At 43.8% G+C, this 21,467-nt stretch overlaps 2 protein-coding genes and 1 long non-coding RNA gene across 4 annotated transcripts; 1 reads left to right on the top strand and 2 right to left on the bottom strand.

Annotated features, from left to right (window-relative positions):
* Nucleotides 1-7,240: 7,240 nt before the first annotated feature.
* Nucleotides 7,241-8,916, bottom strand: LOC144388762 (uncharacterized). The gene is made up of 2 exons (XR_013453005.1): nt 7,977-8,916; nt 7,241-7,779 (listed from the first exon to the last, which is right to left on the bottom strand). It is a non-coding gene; the product is annotated as an uncharacterized LOC144388762 (long non-coding RNA).
* Nucleotides 8,917-13,260: 4,344 nt separating this feature from the next.
* On the bottom strand, nt 13,261-16,089 carry polr1g (RNA polymerase I subunit G). 2 transcript variants are annotated; one of them, XM_040183048.2, is made up of 3 exons: nt 15,873-16,089; nt 15,377-15,521; nt 13,261-14,390 (listed from the first exon to the last, which is right to left on the bottom strand). In XM_040183048.2, the coding sequence occupies exons 1-3, from the start codon at nt 15,955-15,957 to the stop codon at nt 13,592-13,594; spliced, it is 1,029 nt and encodes a 342-aa protein (XP_040038982.1). In that variant the 5' UTR covers nt 15,958-16,089; the 3' UTR covers nt 13,261-13,591. The 2 variants fall into 2 exon arrangements, with proteins under 2 accessions (XP_040038982.1, XP_040038989.1); XM_040183055.2 differs by having other exon boundaries at nt 15,377-15,465; nt 15,873-16,056.
* A 55-nt stretch (nt 16,090-16,144) lies between these two features.
* Nucleotides 16,145-19,860, top strand: irf2bp1 (interferon regulatory factor 2 binding protein 1). The gene is made up of 3 exons (XM_040183033.2): nt 16,145-17,476; nt 17,687-17,993; nt 18,549-19,860. The coding sequence occupies exons 1-2, from the start codon at nt 16,482-16,484 to the stop codon at nt 17,949-17,951; spliced, it is 1,260 nt and encodes a 419-aa protein (XP_040038967.2). The 5' UTR covers nt 16,145-16,481; the 3' UTR covers nt 17,952-17,993; nt 18,549-19,860.
* Nucleotides 19,861-21,467: the final 1,607 nt, after the last annotated feature.

Below are 21,467 nucleotides of genomic sequence, written 5' to 3'. Positions count from 1 at the left end.
AAACTATGGTAGGGCACTGTAAATGAAACAGTAAGTTACTAGAGTCGACTGCCAGTAAATTGCAGTTAATTCACAGTAAAATACGTTCAAGTTTACGGTAACATACAGTAATCCATTTTACGGTAACATAGTGTAAAAACATTTACGGAATTATACCGTAAAATAACGGTAAATTCCTGGCGTAGTTTCTGCCAGTAAAATACCGTTAATTTACAGTGAAATTTTTTAGAGTGTATACTCGTGCACAAAAAAATTAATTTTCAAATGCCAAGAGAAGACAAAGGAAGAAGAAGTTAGACCTTTGAAGCGACAATTGACGGTGTAAAAATGAATTTATGTAATATCTATGCACCAAATATCGAGGATCCAAGCTTCTTTCATAAAGTGAATAAATTAGTGGAAAGCATATTTGATGGACATACAATCATAGCTGGGGATTCTAATCAAGTTTTGGATGGAGTTCTAGACAAAACAACTTCTTTTAAGTTACCAAAAGATAGAATGGCTATTAAAATATTGATGAAGGACCTTGGATTAACAAATACATATACGGAGGTACAACAATCCAAGAGAAAAGGGGTACCCATTTTATTAGCATAGCCACAAATCTCACTCTAGGATTAATTATTTATTGATAAGCAACAATCTGGTGAAGAATGTCTCAGACTGTTCAATGGGATCCATAGCATTGGCCGATCATGCAGATGTACAGCTAGGATTAGTAATAGAGCCAGAGTAAAGAAAAATAGATGGAGGCTGAACATATTTCTCCCGTACCCAGAATTAGCATAGATAGCAAATTAATGGTAGATGAACGTGACTATTTTTTCCTATGAACAATGATTCGACGGATGAAGCTACAGTATAGGAAGCCTCCAAGGTTTATGTAAACGGCAAAATCCTAGCTTATGCCAGTAGGGAAAGAAAGCAAAATAAAATAGTTGGGCATCTGGAGTGTCATCTTAAAGAATTAGAAACAAACGGTGCAACCTACAATTTTAAATAAATGAAATATAAAATAAAAAAGAAGAGTATGCCCTATTCAGAGTGAAAAGTAATTTTTATGAGAGTGGGGGGGGGGAATTATTCGCCAGACACAACAAAAAGAGGCTTTGCTATAACCAGCATCATCAAAGATGAAAAGGCGAAACTGGTGACAGACTTTGTCAAATTTGTAGATAAACTGGCTCCTATCCTGACAGAGGTGTATGAAGAATCAGTTTCAATGGGAGGGCTACCAAATACATACAATGAAGCCCTGATATCCTTAATCGGTAAAAAAAGATAAAGACCCTACTGATCCTCGAAATTATCGACCAGCGAGTTGGATTTTGTTTGTTATTCCTTATACAATTTAATCAGGAGAAAACCATGCTCAAAAGGCATTTGATAGAGCAGAATGGGGATTTTTGCGGCATAACCTAAACATATTTGGCTTTGGCGATACTTTCATTAAATTAAATTGAAATCCCAGAGCATCAGTGATAACCAACGGTATGATTTTACCTCAATTCAACTTAATGAGAGGAACCAAACAAGGAGACTCTCTGAGTCCGTTACTCTTCACAATATTCTTGGAAACGCTGGCTTTCGCAGTCAGGGCAAAAACAGACATTAAAGGGGTCTCACAGAGAAGTGGAACACAAAATGTTTATGTACGCAGATGACATTTTATTGCTGATCAGGGACCCTTTCCTCGGGTTCTCTCTACAATTGACATCTTTTCGAAAATATGATGGTATAAATCAGAATGCATGCCAATATCAAGAGGATATACTTGAGCAATGATGATTCATTACCAAAATATGTTAGACATACAAGGAATTTGACATGGCGGTTGGTGCATAACATCAGACAAGACAATGGACAACAAGACAGATAAGACAACACAGTGCAAGAACAAGAGGAATTTAAATTAAAAATAAAAGTTAAAAATAAAGTGCACCAGCGAAAAGAAAGTGACAAGTGTATGTGTATGTGTGTCAGTGGGGGACCGGGCTCTGTTGATGAGCCTGACTGCTGACGAGAAGAAACTGTTCGTGTGGCGGGAGGTCTTGGTCCTGATGGACCTCAGCCTCCTGCCAGATGGAAGGGGCACAAACAGATTTTGTTCGGGGTGAGAGGGGTCGGCTACAATCTTTTTAACTCTTTAACTCGCTTTAGGGTCTTAGAAGCGAACAAGTCCTGGAGTGGCGGCAGACTGCAGCCGATCACCCTCTCTGCAGAGCGGATGACACGCTGCAGCCTGCCCTTGTCCTTGGCTGTGGCTGCAGCGTACCAGACGGTGATGGAGGAGCAGAGGAAGGACTCGATGATGGCCGTCATTGTCATTGGCAGGTGTAATTTCTTCAGCTGCCTTAGGAAGAACAACCTCTGCTGAGCCTTTTGGTGATGTAGCTGATGTTCAGCTCCCACTTGAGGTCCTGGGTAATGATGGAGCCCAGGAAATGGAAGGAATCCACAGCAGTGACAGGGGGAGTCACACGGGGGGGGGGGGGGGGGGGGGGGACTGCGTTCTTCCTAAAGTCCACAATCATCTCCACTGTCTTCAGAGCGTCGAGCTCCAGGTTGTTCTGTTTGGTGGCTGGAGGTGCAGCTGTTGGCATACAGAGAGAAGAGCAGAGGGGAAAGAATGCAGCCTTGGGGCTGAACCGGTGCTGATGGTCGGAGAGGCTGAGACATATTTCCCCAGCTTCACGTGGTAGAAATGACATTTCAGTTTAAATGGATCACAACGTGGGTAAAAATGGAAGGGATACAAGCAGCACCGTACCAGGTTTTAGTCATACTAAACACATAAAACAAAGAGATCTAATGATACAACACTCATTATTTCATAATTACTCATTACAAACAAAGACTACTCCTCACTTTGGAATAATCCCGTCATTTGTATAGGGAAAAAAAAAATTCTATGGGATACATGGAATACATGCTGTCAAAGATATATATGAAGACGGGGTATTCAGATAATTTGAGAACGTTAAAGGAAATTACAGGAGAAAAGGGTTTTATGGAAATATTTACAGCTGAGGAGCCTCATAGGGAAGGACTGTTTGGACTGAAAAGAGCAGAGAAGGAAAAAAAACAGGATTTCTCGGTGCTTCAAGCTCTTCACATGCTGCCTCAATATTCTACAGGAAAATATCAAATATTCAAATTAGAATGTGCGAAGGCCAAAGGGATCTTGGCAATGAGATTAGGGGAAATGTATGGGAGGAGATCATATCGAATGTAGGCTGGGTTACAAAGTTCATCCATTATAAAATTGTACATAGGTAATATTTCACACCAGTGATGCAAAAGAAATGCATAAAATGGGATTAATGCAAGAATATAAATCTTGGAAATGTAATAAAGAAATTGGCACTTTTCTACATGCTATGTGGGAATGTTCTGTGGTGATGCCTTTTTGCATAGCGGTTCTGATGTATTTAGAAAGGTGGCTCAAGCAGCCTTTTCCAGTATCCCCAAGGCTCTGCTTACTAGGAGGTAAATCGCTGATGCCACCAGGACCAACAAAAACGGTGATCAGGCTTTTATGTACATGTTCATGGAAGTTTAACTGTGGCAGCAAGGCTAATCCCGCAAAGAAGAATGAATCAAACTCATGACAGAGACAGCAGCATTTGAAAACAGGATCGCCAGGGAAAAGAATACCTCAACCAGAAAAGACGGTAGTATGGGAAAATCTGCTGGCCCATATTACAGCCTCTTAGACAATAGATGGAGTAGTGGGTGGGGGAATTTGCACGTATAGGTAAAATCAGGCATAGGGGATGACGGAATTACTAATTGTATTCATTTATTTTGTCTGTTATGCATGTGTGTATTTTGTCTGTTATGCATGTGTGTACTGTACAGTATGTGCATATCTATGTGCACGTATGGGTATGTGCATATGGCTATGTATATTCATGGTAATGGATGGTTGATTTTTAATGCATATCTGAAAATCAATAAAAAAATTGATCACAAAAAACAGACTTATAAGACTTAAAACAAACTTATGGAAACATGAGGAATTCGAAATTAGTTTCAAGACATTCGAAGAACAAATTACATTATACAATACACCCACCTTTCCACAAATATCAAAATTTACTAGCATAAATAAATCGGAACGAGGTCTGCAAACTGGAAGTAACCGACAGATCAGATATAACAGGAAGAGTGTTTCTTTGACTGCCTGTTTATTCTCTGAAGTTTGCTAAAAACTGTTCGTCTTAAGCGCAGTTTGTTTTCAACACTCCCTGCTGCTGCCGCCTGCTCTCGTCTACTCTCCAGGCGAGTCAATCGAACCCATGGAAATCTCAATTGTGAGATTGAGTTGAGTCATTGGCATGGGAGATATAATTGGCAGCTAAACCGTGAGGATTTGAGTTTTAAATTATTCAAATTGTATTTTTGTTAAATCAAGTCAAAACTTTAATGGAATGAAGTAGGCTCTGAATGATTGACCTGGTGTTTCATAAATCAACCACACTCAAATTTAAGTGCAGAGCAACTTATAAGAGCAAAACATCAGCAGCCCAGAAGTGGCAAAATCATATGTGTTTGAAGTCAGAAAGTGGGCTTTTGAGGTACCAGGTGCTCTTAAAGAAGATTTAAGGATTTGTCTTCTTAATTAAAAAAGGATGGATCATCTAATAAAACAAGGAATGATATATATCATCTCAGCTGCTGCACAGACTCGTCTTTATCTACTATGAAGATCAAGTGAGGCACGGGTTTCCCCTCCGACAGAGATTGAAGTTGCTCAAACACACATACACAGAAATACAATTTAATTTTTGCAAAAACGCACAAGCTAACAGCGCAAAACCTGTCTCTCATTGTCGGTCTTTCCAGCTTCTAATAAACAAGGACTGAAAAAGGCTTTCAGTATATCAAGCGGCCCAAACAATGGGGGGAAATGGCATTGGGGTTTCCATGGCAACTGCTGCAAGCTGCTAAAAGGGCTGCTTTGAAAACATATGCCAGACTTGACTGGTCTGTTCACAGTGAGCCTTGCAACAGATTCTCTGTGCAGCCTATCACACTCCGTCTCGCATGCCATTCACTGTTCTGACATCCGACTTGATGTCTCTCAGTAGCCTGCAACAATCCAGGAAAGAAAACTCCCATTACCGAAGTGAGTTTTGGGCAAATTATTTGCTGTTTTCTTTTTCTTTTCTCAACTATTTTTCTTTTTTCGGAGCCTCAAATCTTTAATGGATAATCTCTTCCTCAGAAAAGAGAGATGTTCAAGACCAACATATAATCTCCAACTTCCTCTTATTGAGTGACCCACCCTACCTTCGCTTGGGCTGACAATCCACATCCCACCTGTCTGCTGCCCTCTTTCTGTGGAAGCTACAGAGGATTTAACGGGCGTGAGTCACAGAGCTTTTGGCTGAACAGACAGGAGCAGACATGATTGTCGGATAATTCACTCAGTAGATTGACAGAAAAATAAAGAATATTGTCAAAGTAAGCTTCTAGATATTGACCTGTTCCAACCTCTTCAATCTGACTATTATCTGTATAGTTTTGCCGCTATTTTTGTTTTTTAAATAATCCAATTTGTTCAAACCCTTCAAATAACTCTTGTTTTTGATTCCCTAACACACAACTTCTTGTGTTTTACACAGTTAAATGGCTGTACCTTCACTTTGCCACCACTGCTCGCATCAGTCAACATCAGTTTCTAAAATCCGCCAAAAACATCTTTAAAGAGATTTTTAGGTGCTTGGGGGCAGCAGAACTGCACATATTAAGTTTATACAGCAAACAATTGTCTAATTAGATAACATAAAAATTGCCTTAGGGTTGTTTTTAATCTTAATTGATGAATTAGTGAACATTCACTCTCATTTTATCTCAGTTTTGGTTTGGTCCTTGAGGGATACGTGTGGCGCTTTAGCAGCAGAAAGTACCAATGCATTCACATGCTGATGGTTAATCGTTGATTATTCCATCTGTCCTGGTCAGGCCAGTTTAAGGAACTTTTTTAACTGAAAACAACTGCTTGTTGCAACCAGACATCATCAGAATGATCCAAAACGGTTCATTTACAACAAAAAAAAGAATATTAAATAATAAATATACAAATAATATTTGAAGTAACGCTGCTCTGTTTAAGCCACATGTGTAACTGCCTTGTTTTCTACCTTCATGTCCCAAGTGTGACGGTGTAGAAGGTGGTGGGTGGGTTGTACCAGCAGCAGCAGCTCAGTTCCAAATCACTGCCACACAATGTGAAAAACAAGGTGGGAGGCAGGGCAAGATGAACGAAAGAGAGAGACGTATGGAAATAGATCAGTGGGGGAGGGAGGAGAAATGGGAAAACAGTGAGGGAGACTCATTGGGGGGGGTGGGGGGTCACATCGAAACATTAGTATGCAATCAAGTTGCTGATGCGGTAAGGGTGTTCACTGTCTGTCGACAGCTGCCGCAGCCTCTCAGATCCACACTGCAATGTCACACACACACACACACACACACAGACACACACACATACACACACACACATCCAGTTATTGATCCACGTCACACATTCGCCACATGGGCTTATTAGAGGGCTGGAGCTGGAAATGAGCCGGGGCTGCTCGAGCACACACACGCACACAAACACGCACACACGTACAGTGAAGAGCAGTGGATATAGAAATATTTAATTGGAAAGGTGGGGGGGGGGGGGGTATAAAAAGAAAACACAAACAGACAGATAGATAGATAGATAGATAGATAGATAGATAGATAGATAGATAGATAGATAGATAGATAGATAGATAGATAGATGGAGTGATACCTACATAGATTAACAGCTAGAGACATGGATGAGCTACAGCAGAATTTCTGTTTCTCTGCGGCACATTTTAGACTTGAGCCCATTGTGATGTATGTTCTTTCAACAGCTTGAACAAGTGTATGTGTGTGCGTGTGTGCGTGTGTGTGTGCGCGTGCGTGTGTGTATTTGGGTGAGGGGCGGGAGGTGGGCTTTAAGACATTGATGAGCTGCACCCCTCCTCTCTCTCTCTGTCTCTCTCTTCATCGCAGTGGTCCTTTCCACGTTGCCACGGCAACGCTCACATTGCCGCAGGCTGGCTGGAGTGCGGCGCGCTGGTTAAAAGGGAAAGCAAGGGAGAGACATGAGACAGAGAGAGAGAGAGAGAGAGAGAGAGAGATCATCGCAGAGGGAGGGGAGAGCAGGCGAGAATTGGTTCTCCAATTCATTACCCCTACACCACCACCACCCCCGCAACCCTCCCCCATTCAGTTTTCCTCCCCCAAAGAATCGTATCATAGGGCACTGGCTCAGGCCGGGGCTGTGGATGGGCCTCAGCTCTGCTCAGTAGTCTGAACACGTTGAATCCAAACTTCAGACTGCATTTATTATTCATCCTCCTCCTCGGCAGACAGCACTGCAACACACACACACACAAACACAGAGAACCTGCACTGAGACCAGACAGCAAGAAGCCAATACACACATAGAATCCCATGGCGCACTACAAAGCATCATTCTGTTTTCTTTAGTTATTCTAACGCATTCCAGCAGAGAAGCAGGCAGGTGTACGATTCCCCCGGATTACGATGACTAACCGGAACTGACAGTGCCTCACTTGCCTTACCTCGCATTTGACCCCTGTGACCTTCAAGATGAGCCTCTGTAGACTTGATAAATGGCCTCTATAGAGGGGACAATGTTTTTGTTTATATACTGATCTTTGAAAACCCACACCGGAGTTTGTCATCAAGGCAAGTTTCTCCATTCTTTTCTGTGGTAGATTTTCCCTGAATATACAAAAAACAAACACGATGTAAACAATATATATTCCCACACATTCCAAAATGTTTGTGATCCCTGATGGAAAAAGTCACTGAGACCTGTTGGTCGACGGCTGCTCAAATACTAATACACTGGAGACAACACAGCTAAAGAACAGCGGCTGATGTCCATCACAATAATAAAAAGCAGGAACGACAACAACCTGCTTCTCTGTTCTCGGCATGCCCCCCCGCTCTCACAGCCGCAGTGCCTCCCCAGCTCCTCCGGTCTTCACTCCTCAAACATGAACACGCCTCACTGCCCCCGAGCCCGAGCACTGACCGCCTGACCCCTCAGCGGTGACAGCAGTGCATTCAGGGGGACTGACACTCTCAGCCTGAGGGTTGCTAAGATACGGTATGGCTGATCAGGCGTGGAGCCGGAATCCCACCGTGAACCTCACATCCACAGCCAACCACACCTGATACTGTATTATTGTTTATCTTCCTCCATTGTCTTTATTAAGAAAACATTCTTATTATTAAAAATATATACATACGTATATATTTTCAGAATAGACAAAGGGATCAGTCGTGAGCCTCGATGGGGAGAAGCAGTTCCTCCACCTTTAGTAATAATTTGGTTACAAATTGGGACAGAATGAAGCATTTCTTAATGCACTTAATGAGTGACAGAGGCTTATATAATATTTTAAAGGGTTAGAAACAGTGCAACGTTAGTCTATATGTGAATATTTTTTAATTGCCGCACAAATAAAACTGTCATCCGTCTGATCTGAATCTGACACAAATTTCATTATTTTTCTCAAAAGGGATTAATTAAATGATGTATGAAATGTCAGCTTCACTCTACCAGTCAATCACAAATATTCCTCGAGACGATTTCCTTTTTCCATTGAACTCTATTATGCTCTTAATTGTATTTGTGCAGCAATCAGCAAAAGTGAGTCAGCGACAGAGACATTGTAGATTATAGCAGTTTGCTTGTGGTTTGTGCGGTTTGCATTTGCGCTTCAAAAACTAATGAGTGTCGTTCGTTAGTGAAGATTATCTGGTTGTACCATAAAATCCTCCCGTTTTTTGGAGGAGGGAACTGGTGCGATGCTAACTCCCAAGGTTTGGCCTTCAAAAATATGTCATTCCTGTAACCGTCTCTTATGATTCAACTTTATCAATTTATTTCCAGCAATTCTGCTGCGTCTTTTCACCAACCAAAAAAAAAAAAGCACCAGTCAATAACCACAGGTTAATTCCACCTGGGTGAGCCTCACTATTTCAGAGGTCAGTTGGATTGTACTCTGGGCGAATACAAGGCCAGCTCAAAAGCGGAGAAAATATTATTTCCGCCCCCAAAATAATTTTTTGTACAAAATATGTGTTAATATCAAAAACAGAATTAATTCTGTAATGCGAGCAGGAATTTGTTGGTGCTGACTCATTAAGACAAAGTATCCTTCATGAAACATCATCCAAAATCCTAAATCAACTCCAGTACTTCCAGAACCTCCCGGGATCACATCACCCCTCCACTGGCTTCCCGTCCCTTAACGGATACAATATGAACTCACAAAGCCCTCTATAATATATTGTTATTAAAGTATAACAGCTTGCTGCGAATGGTGTCTGTTTCCTCTCTAAACGGGGGATGGTGTACTGTTCTGGTGTGCTGCCGTGTGAGGGGACACTGCGAGGTGCTGGATGGGGATTGGACCACTCACCTTCACACACAGCATCTGTGTGTTGAGGGAAATCGGAGGGAGCAGCACAAAAAAACAGGGGAAGGAATCTTCACTTTCACTCGGCAGACATTGTTAAAGAAGTAGTGCTCCTAATGTGAACTTTGCCATACAGAACATCATTTTTCTTTTTTTGTTACCTCGGAGAAATGAGTGGTGAGTTGGTGGAAATGGCAACTCAGAGCAGCGAAGTGAGACGAATGCACCAGAGAAGGGCAGTGACCTCTTGTTTGATCCATCAGCTGATAGTGAATTTCACATGTGACAGATTTTAGATAAAAATCTGACGTTTTCTTTGGAATACAGACAGAAAACGTATGCAATCTCAATAAAATATTCAGACAAATTCAAGAAGCTGCACAACAAGATGAGCATTCATGAATACACACTGCAATGGCCGTCATTTAGTCGACATTTAGCGAGGGCGTCGATGTACTACACAGCTCTTCAGTGAATACTAAACAGTGATTTTCTAAATAAAGAAAAACTTTCCGACCAATCACGAAGTCGATTGAAAGTCGATGAAAGCCCAAGAAAACTACCGGGGGGCTTTCGGAAACAACATACTAGAGATAAAATAAATAAACAAGGCAATTCATTTTATTTTATTTTGTATAGCCCAAAATCGCAAATTACACATTTGCCTCAGAGGACTTTACAGTCTGTAGAATATAGTCCATGGCAGGTAGGATATACCGGTTACCTGTCTCTCTGTAGGGAAACAGTCCGTGAACATCAATCCCGCCCCTCTCCAATGGGCACCCTGCTGGAAACTGTCGCAGGGCGGCAGCAGTCCTCCACATCCCGCCTGTGCTGCCTTGGTGGAAGCCCTGGCAGAAGTGGCTGTTGGGAGGAAATTGTTGAGCCTGCGTAGGGTGAGGCTCTCAGGAATGTGACCTTTGATGTGAGCCCGTGACTTAAGGCAGTCCAGGGTGAGATAAGACCCAGATGGAACCATACGTGCCCTGACTGACCTTAAGGTCTTTATAACCCAAGATTGATCAGATCCACAAGGTCCATGCATTGAGTGGAGAACTTTCTCCCTTAGTGCCCTCGGCATCATCACCTGCCACTGTATCTCTCACGTTACTGGCTTTTTCCAGCCCTGTGCATTTAAAATATGGACCCGAGTCCCTTTGTGGCTCAGAAACATAAGGCCTCGCCGCTGGGCCCCCACACAAGAGAGCGCTGGCCTTGTGTCGACCTCTTACTCCTGTCTGCAACCCCAATCTGTTGCGTCCACAGCTGTCAGTTCGTGGCCTGCTGCAGCACATTTCGCCGCCGCGACTGTGACTGTCTTTTCTCACAATAGACACATCCATCCGCGCTGTAGCAATATAATTTGCAAAGTGCGTTGGCATTTCCGTGGCGTGCCCCTGATCTGTGGATCACAGTGAAATCATACACCTCAATCCAGCAAGCCAACTAGCCTTCTGGCTCTTTAGAATACATGAGCCACTGTAAGGCAGAGTGGTCGATCCGGACTGTGAGGAGTATTTGTAATATCTGAAAGATCTGGTGGCACTGACTACAGCAAAGCAGCTCCCGCCTTGTGACACAGTAGTGACATTCAACCTTGTGGAACTGTCTGCTCTGATAAGCCACCACCCTCTCTGTGTCTCTCCTCTGTCCGATCAAATGCCACCCTTTTTTGTAGCAGGCAGATGTGCAGATTATGCGGCCTCTGTCTCGTTCCCCTTTTCTGCGGCAGTACGGGGGAAGTGCCTGACCAGGTAGCCCGGCTGCCCACTTCCTCCGCGGACTCTTGGGGGTGGCCTGGCCTCTCGTCAAGAGCGACAGCCCTCACAAGCTGGATCAACTCCCCCACCCAGGCAGGCGGCACCATGTCCATTTCAGTCACACCAGCAGATCTCCTCTTCAACAACTTTGTCCAGCGCACGGCCTCCCTCTCCGAGGCTGACTCCAAAGCCTCCTGCAGCGACGCTGGGTGAGCCAGTAGCGGAGGCGCAGGTCGGCTGGCAGCGGAGCCTAGCTCACTCTGGATGGAAGGAGGCAAGTGACTGCAGGTGCCGTCAACCAGCTCCTCAATGTCATCAGCGAGCCCTCTCACTAAGGAAGTTTGAGTATTCAACTTGCCTATCATCCTTTTATTTAGAAACAGGGCTCTGTGGGCCGTAGCCTACACCTAAACAACACATAACTCACCCTCAAGAACACGAACCACAGCTACCGGTCTTTGCCAGACTCCACACACACAAGCAAGCCCACCGCAACACATCATCATCTTTCCCGCTCTCTGACAGTTGCAGGCGCCCTTAGTTGTGCCACCTAGAGGCCCGTAGGTCGATAGGATGATTCAGAGGCTTCACAGATCACGACTTTAACCTTCACTGACCACCTCACCTCGGTAAACGTGACGACCTTATTTTGCCTGGAACTCTCATTCGCCTAAGATGTCAGTCTGTTACAGTATGTCAAAAATCCTCTTCAAGATCAGGCAGCTGCACACACACACTGTCGGTCGGTTACATATGAAGTCATGCCTTCGGAAGCCCAGGCGGTTACACGCACATTCAACATGCATGTGAGAAGTCTGGCATTAGATGATACTCACTGGGAAAAAACCCAAACACTATGATGCTCGGTCTAATTCGGTGATTGGACAATTACTTTTAAAGTCCATATTTAGTGTGTAATGGTTACGATTTTTTAAAAGAGGTTTGGTTCATTTTGTGTCCAGCTGAAACCTTCAGAATGAGTCACACAATGTGAACGCACACAGGAGGCTGGATCAATAAAGCCTTGCAGCGTGTGCAGAGGGTTACTACAGATGGTGAGATAGCACCAGAGGTGTCGGAGCTCATTAAGAAGCAGGACCATACTTCGGTGCAGAGCAGAGTGGGGGTGGGGGACATGAGAGGAGAAGGCAGAGCCCGAACTCAAGATTTTCCAGTGTGACAGAGATGTTGTGGTTCGCTGCTATCGGGGCAAAAGAAACGTGGGAATCTGGTCACTGTGCGTGTGTAAACAGTAACAGAAGATCTGCGTTAGTGGAAGTAAATGCCAGCTTGTCAACAAAAAGCTCAGATGTTCAGAGAAAGACCGACCGCTCCATGTAAGAGAAGCGGTGGAGTCTGGCGCCATCTGTTTGTCACAGCTGCTTGTTCCTCTTTACACGAGAGGAATTTCTGCTCGCCAGATAGCAAAGATTTATGGACTCGGTATCAACCACCTTCAGGGGTTTTGATGCCAATGTTTTGTGCCGACACGCAGTATTATTTGAAAAGACTTTCAGCATGCCAACAGTTTAAAGCCTTGAAGAGTTATTTTCATATTATAGTAGTCATCAGCCTCAGTCAAAGTACTTAAGGGAATTGGATGTGAAAATAAGTCAAGTAAAACTTCAGCAGATTGTCAAACATTTTCTACGGCGGAGTGCGGAGGGAAATGGATACATTTACTAAAAAGGTCAGTTTTGTTTTTCACACATTAATCTCAACCTAATCAACAGCAGCCTTATTTTGCGATAGTGTATTGCCAAATATACCGCGCTTTCGATTCAGGAAATATATTTAGTAAATTACATGTTTGTCAACAACAGATTTTCCAGAGTTTAAGCAATGCAAACTCCCTTTTAAAACTGGAAATCTTTATATTACTACAAATCTGTTTATATGGCACATCCTTATTTTCGCAAAATTTTAAAATCTGGAGTTGAGCAGTTCTATTTCCATTTCTTCAGGATGAAATCACTGCTAAATCAAAGCACAGAAAATCCCCAACACATGTCTTTAATATGAGTTATTGGAGTTTATTTTAAAAACATGTGTTCTCAAATACATGCGACTCAGATCCTTTAAAATAAAAATGACGTGACACTTTCCAGATTGTCTCTGGTTTACAGAACTGTGTTATTACAGTAAGACAGTGTGTGAGCGCGATTCCAGCAAACCGACACCACGACATGACAACACACTGGCAGAACTCGTGTACAACGGTCACTCTCCATGTTGAAGTGAGATGTCCTTGCCAGAGCAAGCCCTGCATTAGTAAACTAGTAGTAGAATGGCTTCCAGCAGGCCCAAAACAAACAAAAGAAAAACTAAAATCCCACGGCGGGGCTAGTCGTCAGCAGTCTTGCTTTTCTTCTTCTTTTTCTTCTTCCTTGTCAAGCTCTCTGCGACGTCGCCGTACGAAGCGTCTACCGGTTCACATTTCACCGTCACCTCTTCCTCCTCCTTTAACGCCACGCTGGGCTCCACGCCCTCCTCCACTTCCTGTCGCTCCCGGTCCTTCTTTTTCTTCTTCTTTTTTCTCCTCTCCTCCGAAGCGTTGTCCTCTAGGAAGGGGAGCTCTACCATAACTTCCTCTGGAATTTCTTCTACTGGTTCCTCTTTCACCACCACCACCACCTCCTCCTCCTCTACTTCCACCTTTATTCGCTTTTCCTTCTTCTTCTTCTTTCTTTTCCTCCCGTCTTCCTCCTGCCACGTTTCCTCCACAAAGCGCTTGACGACCAGCGGGCGGAGGGTTGTAGACGAGGGTCCCAAGGCGGCCCCGTCCAACTCGCTCTCCGCCACGCAGGTCAACGTGGGGGTCTTGCTGCCGAAAGGGTGGAACCGCTGCTTCAGTCCCGGCGGTATGGAGGGTGGAGGGGCAGCGCGGATGACCTGAGGGGCCTGGTTAGCGCCGATGTCTCCGTAGCTCTCGCAGACGTTCAGGAGGCCCGAAAAGGCCGGACCGAAAACCACGTTGCCCGATGACTGCTTTTTGCTGGTGAGCAGGCGGAGCTCCGGGGCGCTGTGGGGGGACGCCAGGACGCTGTAGATCTGATGGCCGCTCCCCGTCTTGGCTCCACCTGCTGCCGCGGGGACCTTCAGGGTCTGGAAACCCGAGAGGGGCACCTTGACACTGCTGAAGCTGAAGGGAGAGAGGGGAGGTCATACAATGTTTACGCCGTACTACGTCATGTTGTTTGAGGGACCTCGATGAGGCTTCAGTCAACTGAACACAATGAATTCTGTAGCATCTGTGCTTCTCATATGTAGAACTGTTTAAATTGTGACTGCCCGTTTCCAGATATTTTATTAATTTCCTTTTGTTTTATTGATCTCATTGTGTGTGCTTTTGCTGGTCTGCGTTTGCAATCGCGTCTTGCGTAATCTGAAATGAGCGGTATTAAGTGAATAAAAAGGCTTGGCAGTTGCCGATAGCATGGAGGTCATCTACAGCTCCACCTGCCGGTCGCAGCAGGCAAAGTGCCCCTGCTGTTACCACTCATGCTGCAACACGAGTTGCTAAATAGATTGTTTAAAGTGGAGCATGGGGATAGTCGCGTCTTCTGGTTATATCTGGAAAGTGGCCCTGCCTGGCTACTATTGTTATAACGATTAGTCACATTTCTATTACTGATACTGTTTTTATTATCATTTATATTTAAATTCAGCTGGCTTTTAAAATCAAAAGCAATTTCTAATTTATTTTGCTCTTATTAGTGCACGTAGTGCTATTACGGTGTCATTCCTGTAATTGTTTGCCAAAGTTGTAATTTGTCTTTTCCGACGCAAGAAAGTGGAAATTTAGGATGTTTGCCAATAGAAATACATTACATTTAAAATTGAATGGAAAATAAAAAGCTAGTACAGCACTACTTTTTTGACATTCGTTGGCATCTTCAAACAGACTAGTAGTCTTAGTTTAAAAATCACCATTTATTTTGTCGTTGTGACTTTTGAGTAAAAAGTGATTGCTGTTCACTGAAAATTATCTAATTTATTGGCAAGAGTAACAAAGCCTCAAAACCTCACATATATACGGTTTCATTTTTTTAAGATTGAGATTTTGGATTCATACTATGCAACGACACCAGAACAGGTTTATGATTCAGAGAGTTAGAGAGTACCCACCATTCCGGGTTAAAGTTGGCAGGAGCTTTAATAAGCCACAACTCATCCTTGTTGGTCTTCAGACTCTTTGTAAGAGTGCTTCTGCAGGGCTTATGGCAGAAAGGCACAAAGTCAGCAGGACACTGGTACATGCGGCTCTTCTTCTCTGTGGGTCCAAACGGCACGCATTGATCATTTCATGAATACATAACACAGCGACAAAATATGAATACACGGAGGAGCCTTCTGTCGTTGGCTTTAACATTAGAAGAGAATAGCCAAAAAGCTTTTGAGGATTGCAGAGTTAAACTGTTTAAACATCTGTGCTTAGAAAGATGTGGACTTTAAACACGCGAGTCAAATGGTAAATATACACAGTGAATCCTCACAGCCTGGATCTCAGAAGTCTACGGTTCTCTGCTGTACTCGCTATTTACTAAGCTAGTTTGCTTTGTATCACTGGGTGAAACTGGCAAACCAACAACAGCATTGCGGAAAACAAAGCGTGAGAACTCACCGGTTTCTTTTTGCTTTTCAGGTGATTCTGTTGTAAGACTCTCCTCTTCATCTTCGCTGGATGGAGATGATACTGCTCGAGGCATTTTTATGCACACAAATAAACACAAACCCGCTAAAAGGTTAGAAGTTTACTAGCTCAAGAAGCATGGCTGCGGCGGACGCACATGTGTTGACACCGGATGACCTCTGACTTATTTACCTCACTTCCGTGCCCGTTTTACTTGTAGTCCCAACACCATGCAGGGTGAGTTGGTTTACGTTGTAGAAAACAGTCGAGGAAACTCCAACACCCACAATGCATTTCGTAAGTGTACGTAACGTCCTTCTGTCCGCCTGGGAAGCAGTTGACAGCAGTTAGGAGCGGGCCGAATTGGGTAAACAAAACAAACATATGATAAAAGGAGCCAAAACAACCTACAAGTTTATTCTACTTTCACAACCGTATGATTTGTAATTATTCTAAATCAATTTGAAGCCAGTTAAGGTAAAAATCGAAAGTGCACCTCTTAAAGCTAATAGTTTAACCTAGCGTTAGCTAACGTGTGCTAGCACGTTACTAAGCTAGCTGGCTCGTTGAACCCGCTCAGGTTAGCTGTGTCGTCCAGCCATGTCGTCCCCGTCCTCCTCCCGGCGCCAGTGGTGCTACCTGTGCGACTTGCCAAAGATGCCGTGGACCGTGGTGTGGGACTTCAGCGAGGTGGTCTGCCGCGGCTGCGTAAACTACGAGGGAGCTAATCAGATTGAGTTCCTGATAGCGAGTGCCCGACAACTCAAACGAACCCACGGGATTCAGGACGGTAACGTCAGGTCGCCTGGCCCCTCGCCCAATAAACACGCCACATCTGGGAGAGGAGACGGCTCTACGGACGGGGCCAGGCCGCAAATGGACCGCTTCGAACGGGGGGGAAGAGGAGAAAGCACCGTGTCGGCTATTCGTGTTCCCCCCAACGGGATGCACCGTGACGGGCAGCAGCCTCAGGAGTTGAACCGCCAGAGCCCCGGCGGCAGCCGGAGACCCATGCTAGGCGCCGCCATCCCCCCCAGTCTAGTCACTCAAAGTATGGCTGGGATTCCACACGGGCTACTGCCTGCGGGCCTGACCGCCAGGAGCAGCCCCATGATCTTCCCTGCCCCGGTGCTGGCCGAGATGAGCCGCAGACAGCTGGGGATCGGGATGGGGATTGCCCCTTTCATCACCCCGGAGCTGGAACGAGAGCTCAGTTCGTCCCAGAACCAGGCCAAGATACAACCCCAGGTCCACACCGCCGGGGCCGGCAGCAGCGCCAGCAAGAACGCAGGCATGCCTTCCTCGTCCTCGGCGGCGGCCGGAGGCGTGAGCCAGACCAGTCCCAAGCCTGCCTCGTCTCCGGCCAGGCTGCCACGGCCCCCACCCTCGAGGTCCGGAGGGGAGCCCCTGGGATCCGGCACCTCGGCGGAAGCGGCCACCACAGCCGCGGCGTTACCCCACAGTGGGGCCTCTGAGCTGGGATCGGCGTCTGCCAGCAGCACCCATTCGACTGGCAACACTCTGTCCTGCACCTTGTGCCACGAGAGGCTGGAAGACACGCACTTTGTTCAGTGTCCATCGGTGCCAGGGCATAGGTTTGTTTGTCTTGCTGCTGTAGTGCAATTCGCTTATTTCTGTTTTGGTGCGTTTAGTCTGACCAATTAAGACATTTAAAACCTCTTTGTATACTGTGGTCATTAATGGTTTTTCAATTGTATATACTGCAAAACAGAATTTCTTGCTTGATCAGATAGTAATCGTTATGTCTCCCTGGTAATTGTAGTAACGTCCTCGCTACCCTGTAGGTTCTGCTTCCCGTGCACCAGAGTGTACATCCAGAGCCGGCGAGGCGACGGGGAGGTCTACTGCCCCAGCGAAGAGCGCTGTCCATTGGACATCTCGCCCAACAGTCCCCCTTGGGCCTTCATGCAGGGAGAAGTCTCAACCATCCTTGGAACCGCTGGAGCCGTCTCAGCTGCCGCACCCGGAGCAGGGAACGGGCCCGGAGCCGCAGCCGGCAGCGGAGCCGGCAGTGGAGACATCACCGTCAAAAAAGAGAGAGAGACGTGATGATGTTCTACGGAAACCAAACCAGGACCTGAGACCAAACAGGCAGGTTTCTTTGGATTGGGGCGGCATTACAAGACGGCACCTTAGTTTACGCCATCTTCTTTTTACAACCGCTTTAGGATCCAAATGTGGATCTTTCTGAATAAATATCCGTTGAATATATATATATATATATATATATATATATATATATATATATATATATATATATATATATATATATATATATATATATATATTAGTTTCAATTCTACAGGCAGTTCTATTATTATTTTATCAATACAAATCTTGAATCATAGATTACTCAGATTTACCAGGATTTTGTAGTTGTCATCCAGGTTCTTTGGAATATTGAATAGAAATAAAGGGATAAATGGTCTTATATTTAGGAAATGTTTGGGATGGAGAGAGGGAGGCTTACAGAATGACTCAGCTACCTTAACCCTCCTTAGTAAGCGGCAGTATTGGAAAAGTTTGCTAACTGTTTTTCCCATTATATTTTCCCAATCCAAACCACACATATGTTGGGTTGATCATCATGCCCAACAATTGTTTTTTGTTTTATTGTTTTTTCCTTCTTGAATTTTGTTACTCCAGAGTCGTATCACATACGCGAAGGAGTCGTCTGCAATGAAGGCCCACATGAGAAGCAACGCAGCAATCCACGTGCAGAAAACCTCCATTGCGAAGGTCTTGACTCCAGCTGCTCACACCGCCAACATTCATCAGACTTAAAATTGCCTTTAACAATGTACTGTGTGAGCCAGATAATCAGGGCCAACCAGCAGCTGAACAGTGGCTACTTTTTGTTGAGTCGGTAGTATCCTGAAAGATTGCCGCCCACTTTAGCCCCCCCAGATAGCTACTGTCAGCAGCTGGAAAATAAACCGGCTCAAGCAACACGTAGATTGTTTCACTTTTCTACAAACAACAACGTACGGCACCATCCCCCAATAAATATGTTCACACCCCAACCCAAATTTGCACGGTAAGAAACGACCAGTGCCATCAGGACAACTGAAATGTCTTTTTTTTTTTTTCTCTAAATGGCTGCCAGTGTATTGATATAGCGTTGCCACTGGTTTTATTTGCTAACGGTAGCTACTATAGCTGCTTTGTTTAGTTGTAGTTTATCCTTCCAAATCGCCCTTCTGGAGCTCACAGAAAGCAGCCACGGTGCAGTGTTTGTTGTAGCAGTGCATGTAATATAGTGAGAGCACAGAGGCTTGTTTCGACAAAATCCAACGCAGATGACCACAAACCGCGTTATAGTTCTGTATCTTTGTCGTTAATAAACAAGCTGTTGCCTGCAGCAGGAGGTCCGACTCATCCGACAAAACTCAGGCTGCTCTAATTGGAACTCGCCGTGCTACTGAAATATTTTACCTTGCCATTCTTAAAGGTCTACCTTAAATTTGAATACAATATATATTTCTATATATTTTATATTTGGTTGGACTAAATCTGTCTTTCGGCGCACAATCTGACATTTTTTCTTTTTAAATGAAACGGAAGAAAATAAATCCTTAAAGACTATACATGTCAACCAACATGAGATAAGGGCAGAATGCCAAGTAACAACATTTCTATGTCCCTGCATTTGTTTTTTTTGAATCAGCTTTAAATAAGGCTGTCTTTGACTCCGCGTTTAGAAACAACCTTCTAAACATAGACCAGATGTGTTCTCTGTATTTAAATGTTGCTTTCATACGAGATCCAGCCCAGCCTACGCTTTACCCCGAATGTATATGAAAAGATATCTATTGATAGGCCTAGGAATATATTTTATACTAGAATGTTAACTGTTCTATACTGTATAGATATATGATCGTATGTACAATCTTTAGTCATATTATATGCAACGGTTTGGAATATGTGATTAAATATAATTGTGTATCATTTCCAGAAAGCTCTACGTTTTTTTTGACTGAGAAACCAACAGTAGATGTAATACCAATTGCTATTATAATAATACTAATTATTATTATTATTATTATCATCATCATAATAATTATTATTTTGTTGATGTATTACTTCCAACCAAAAGAGAGATGTGACGAGAGAAAGAGTGGAAACTTTTAACAGTTTTATATCAACGATGACAGATGGGGACATTAATTGGTATTGATTTGAGCAAACAAGCGCACGGTCTGTACACTTTGTTATCCAGTCACATCCATTCATGTATGTGGAACTGATGTGGATGAACAGACACTTCTGATCGAAGAGTTTGCAGGGACTTTTTTTGGTCAGTTCTCCCTTTATGTGCATCGTTAGGGGCTGGGCGATGATTCTACCTGATCATTTATCGCAATTCAATGGAATCGTATTGTGACACACATCATCTCATCCTAGTTGACAAGCACAAACTAATTATTAATAAACTAAAATACTCTACACTAGTGTAGTATTTCATTGAGACAAAAGTAACCCTAACATGTGCTTATTGTAGGCTTTCTACACAGAGAGAATATCCCGTAGTGCTGGTCTGTTGTAGAGGATTGTCTTTGAAGAAGTGGAATTGTTTCTGTTTAATATGCACTGAGACATCATGCAATTCCCTCGTTAAAGTGCCTTTTTAAATCCTTTAGCGTCTGTGTGTCTGGGAACCTCAGGGGAAGCTATGGCTTTTTTAAATTATTTTTTTTATTGTCCAGTTAATGATTCACCTGAAAGCGTTCCCCCTCAGTCGCCAGCAGCGACTTCTGCTCTCCACACAAGGCACTTCCTCACCTTACGGTCTACGGGTCACCTTCTCCAGGGACGGAATAGATAGCAGGAATAAACGTGATGCAAACACGTGCTTGTTTTCTCTGTTTTCCTCTGCTTCTTGAGTTAAACCACTGAGGTTACTGAGGTAACCAATCAAGATGCTGGAATTCTACCTGCTGATTCCAGGCATTATAATGCTGATTATATTTTGATTTGCTACAGCACAGACAACACTGTTGGGCTCTTAAATTAAGAGTTTATTTTTGTGTTTTTCACCCATTAAAGCAGCTATTCAAGCTTGTGAAGGAGAGCAGCAGTAATCTCACTTTAATCATAATCATTTGCTGGTCATCAAACAGGAAATGAATTCTCCTGAAAATTGAAAGAGCGAGATATCATGCAGGGGGAAAAACAAACTTCAAATACAACAGAACCTCAAAAACATATTGTGATCATTTGATAGGAACGGGAGTAATCAGATATTTCTGGGGTGTGATAATGCTGCCCCCACTTATTTATTAATATTTGGTGTATTCTCTCCTACATATAGAAGAATATATTCTTATGATTACACAGAGCTCATTGTAAATGTGAGTTTTGTGTTTTCCTCTCTGTAATCATTTTTACAGAAGTCTTACAGAAGATATTTGTCTATAATTGTCAAATACACATCAAATGACCTCCACGTGGGGGTTTTCAGTCTCTGAAAGTCTCGGTTTGTCCTGTGAAAAGATTTTCCTGCGTTTCTATTTTCTACTGCAATCGGCATCTTGTGGCGTTTCATTTTCTCCGTCCTGTTTGCTG

The sequence above is a fragment of the Gasterosteus aculeatus genome, chromosome 1 (genome assembly GCF_964276395.1).
Source record: "Gasterosteus aculeatus chromosome 1, fGasAcu3.hap1.1, whole genome shotgun sequence".
NCBI classification, from domain to species: domain Eukaryota; kingdom Metazoa; phylum Chordata; class Actinopteri; order Perciformes; family Gasterosteidae; genus Gasterosteus; species Gasterosteus aculeatus.
This window is presented reverse-complemented; position numbering and strand designations above follow the sequence as displayed.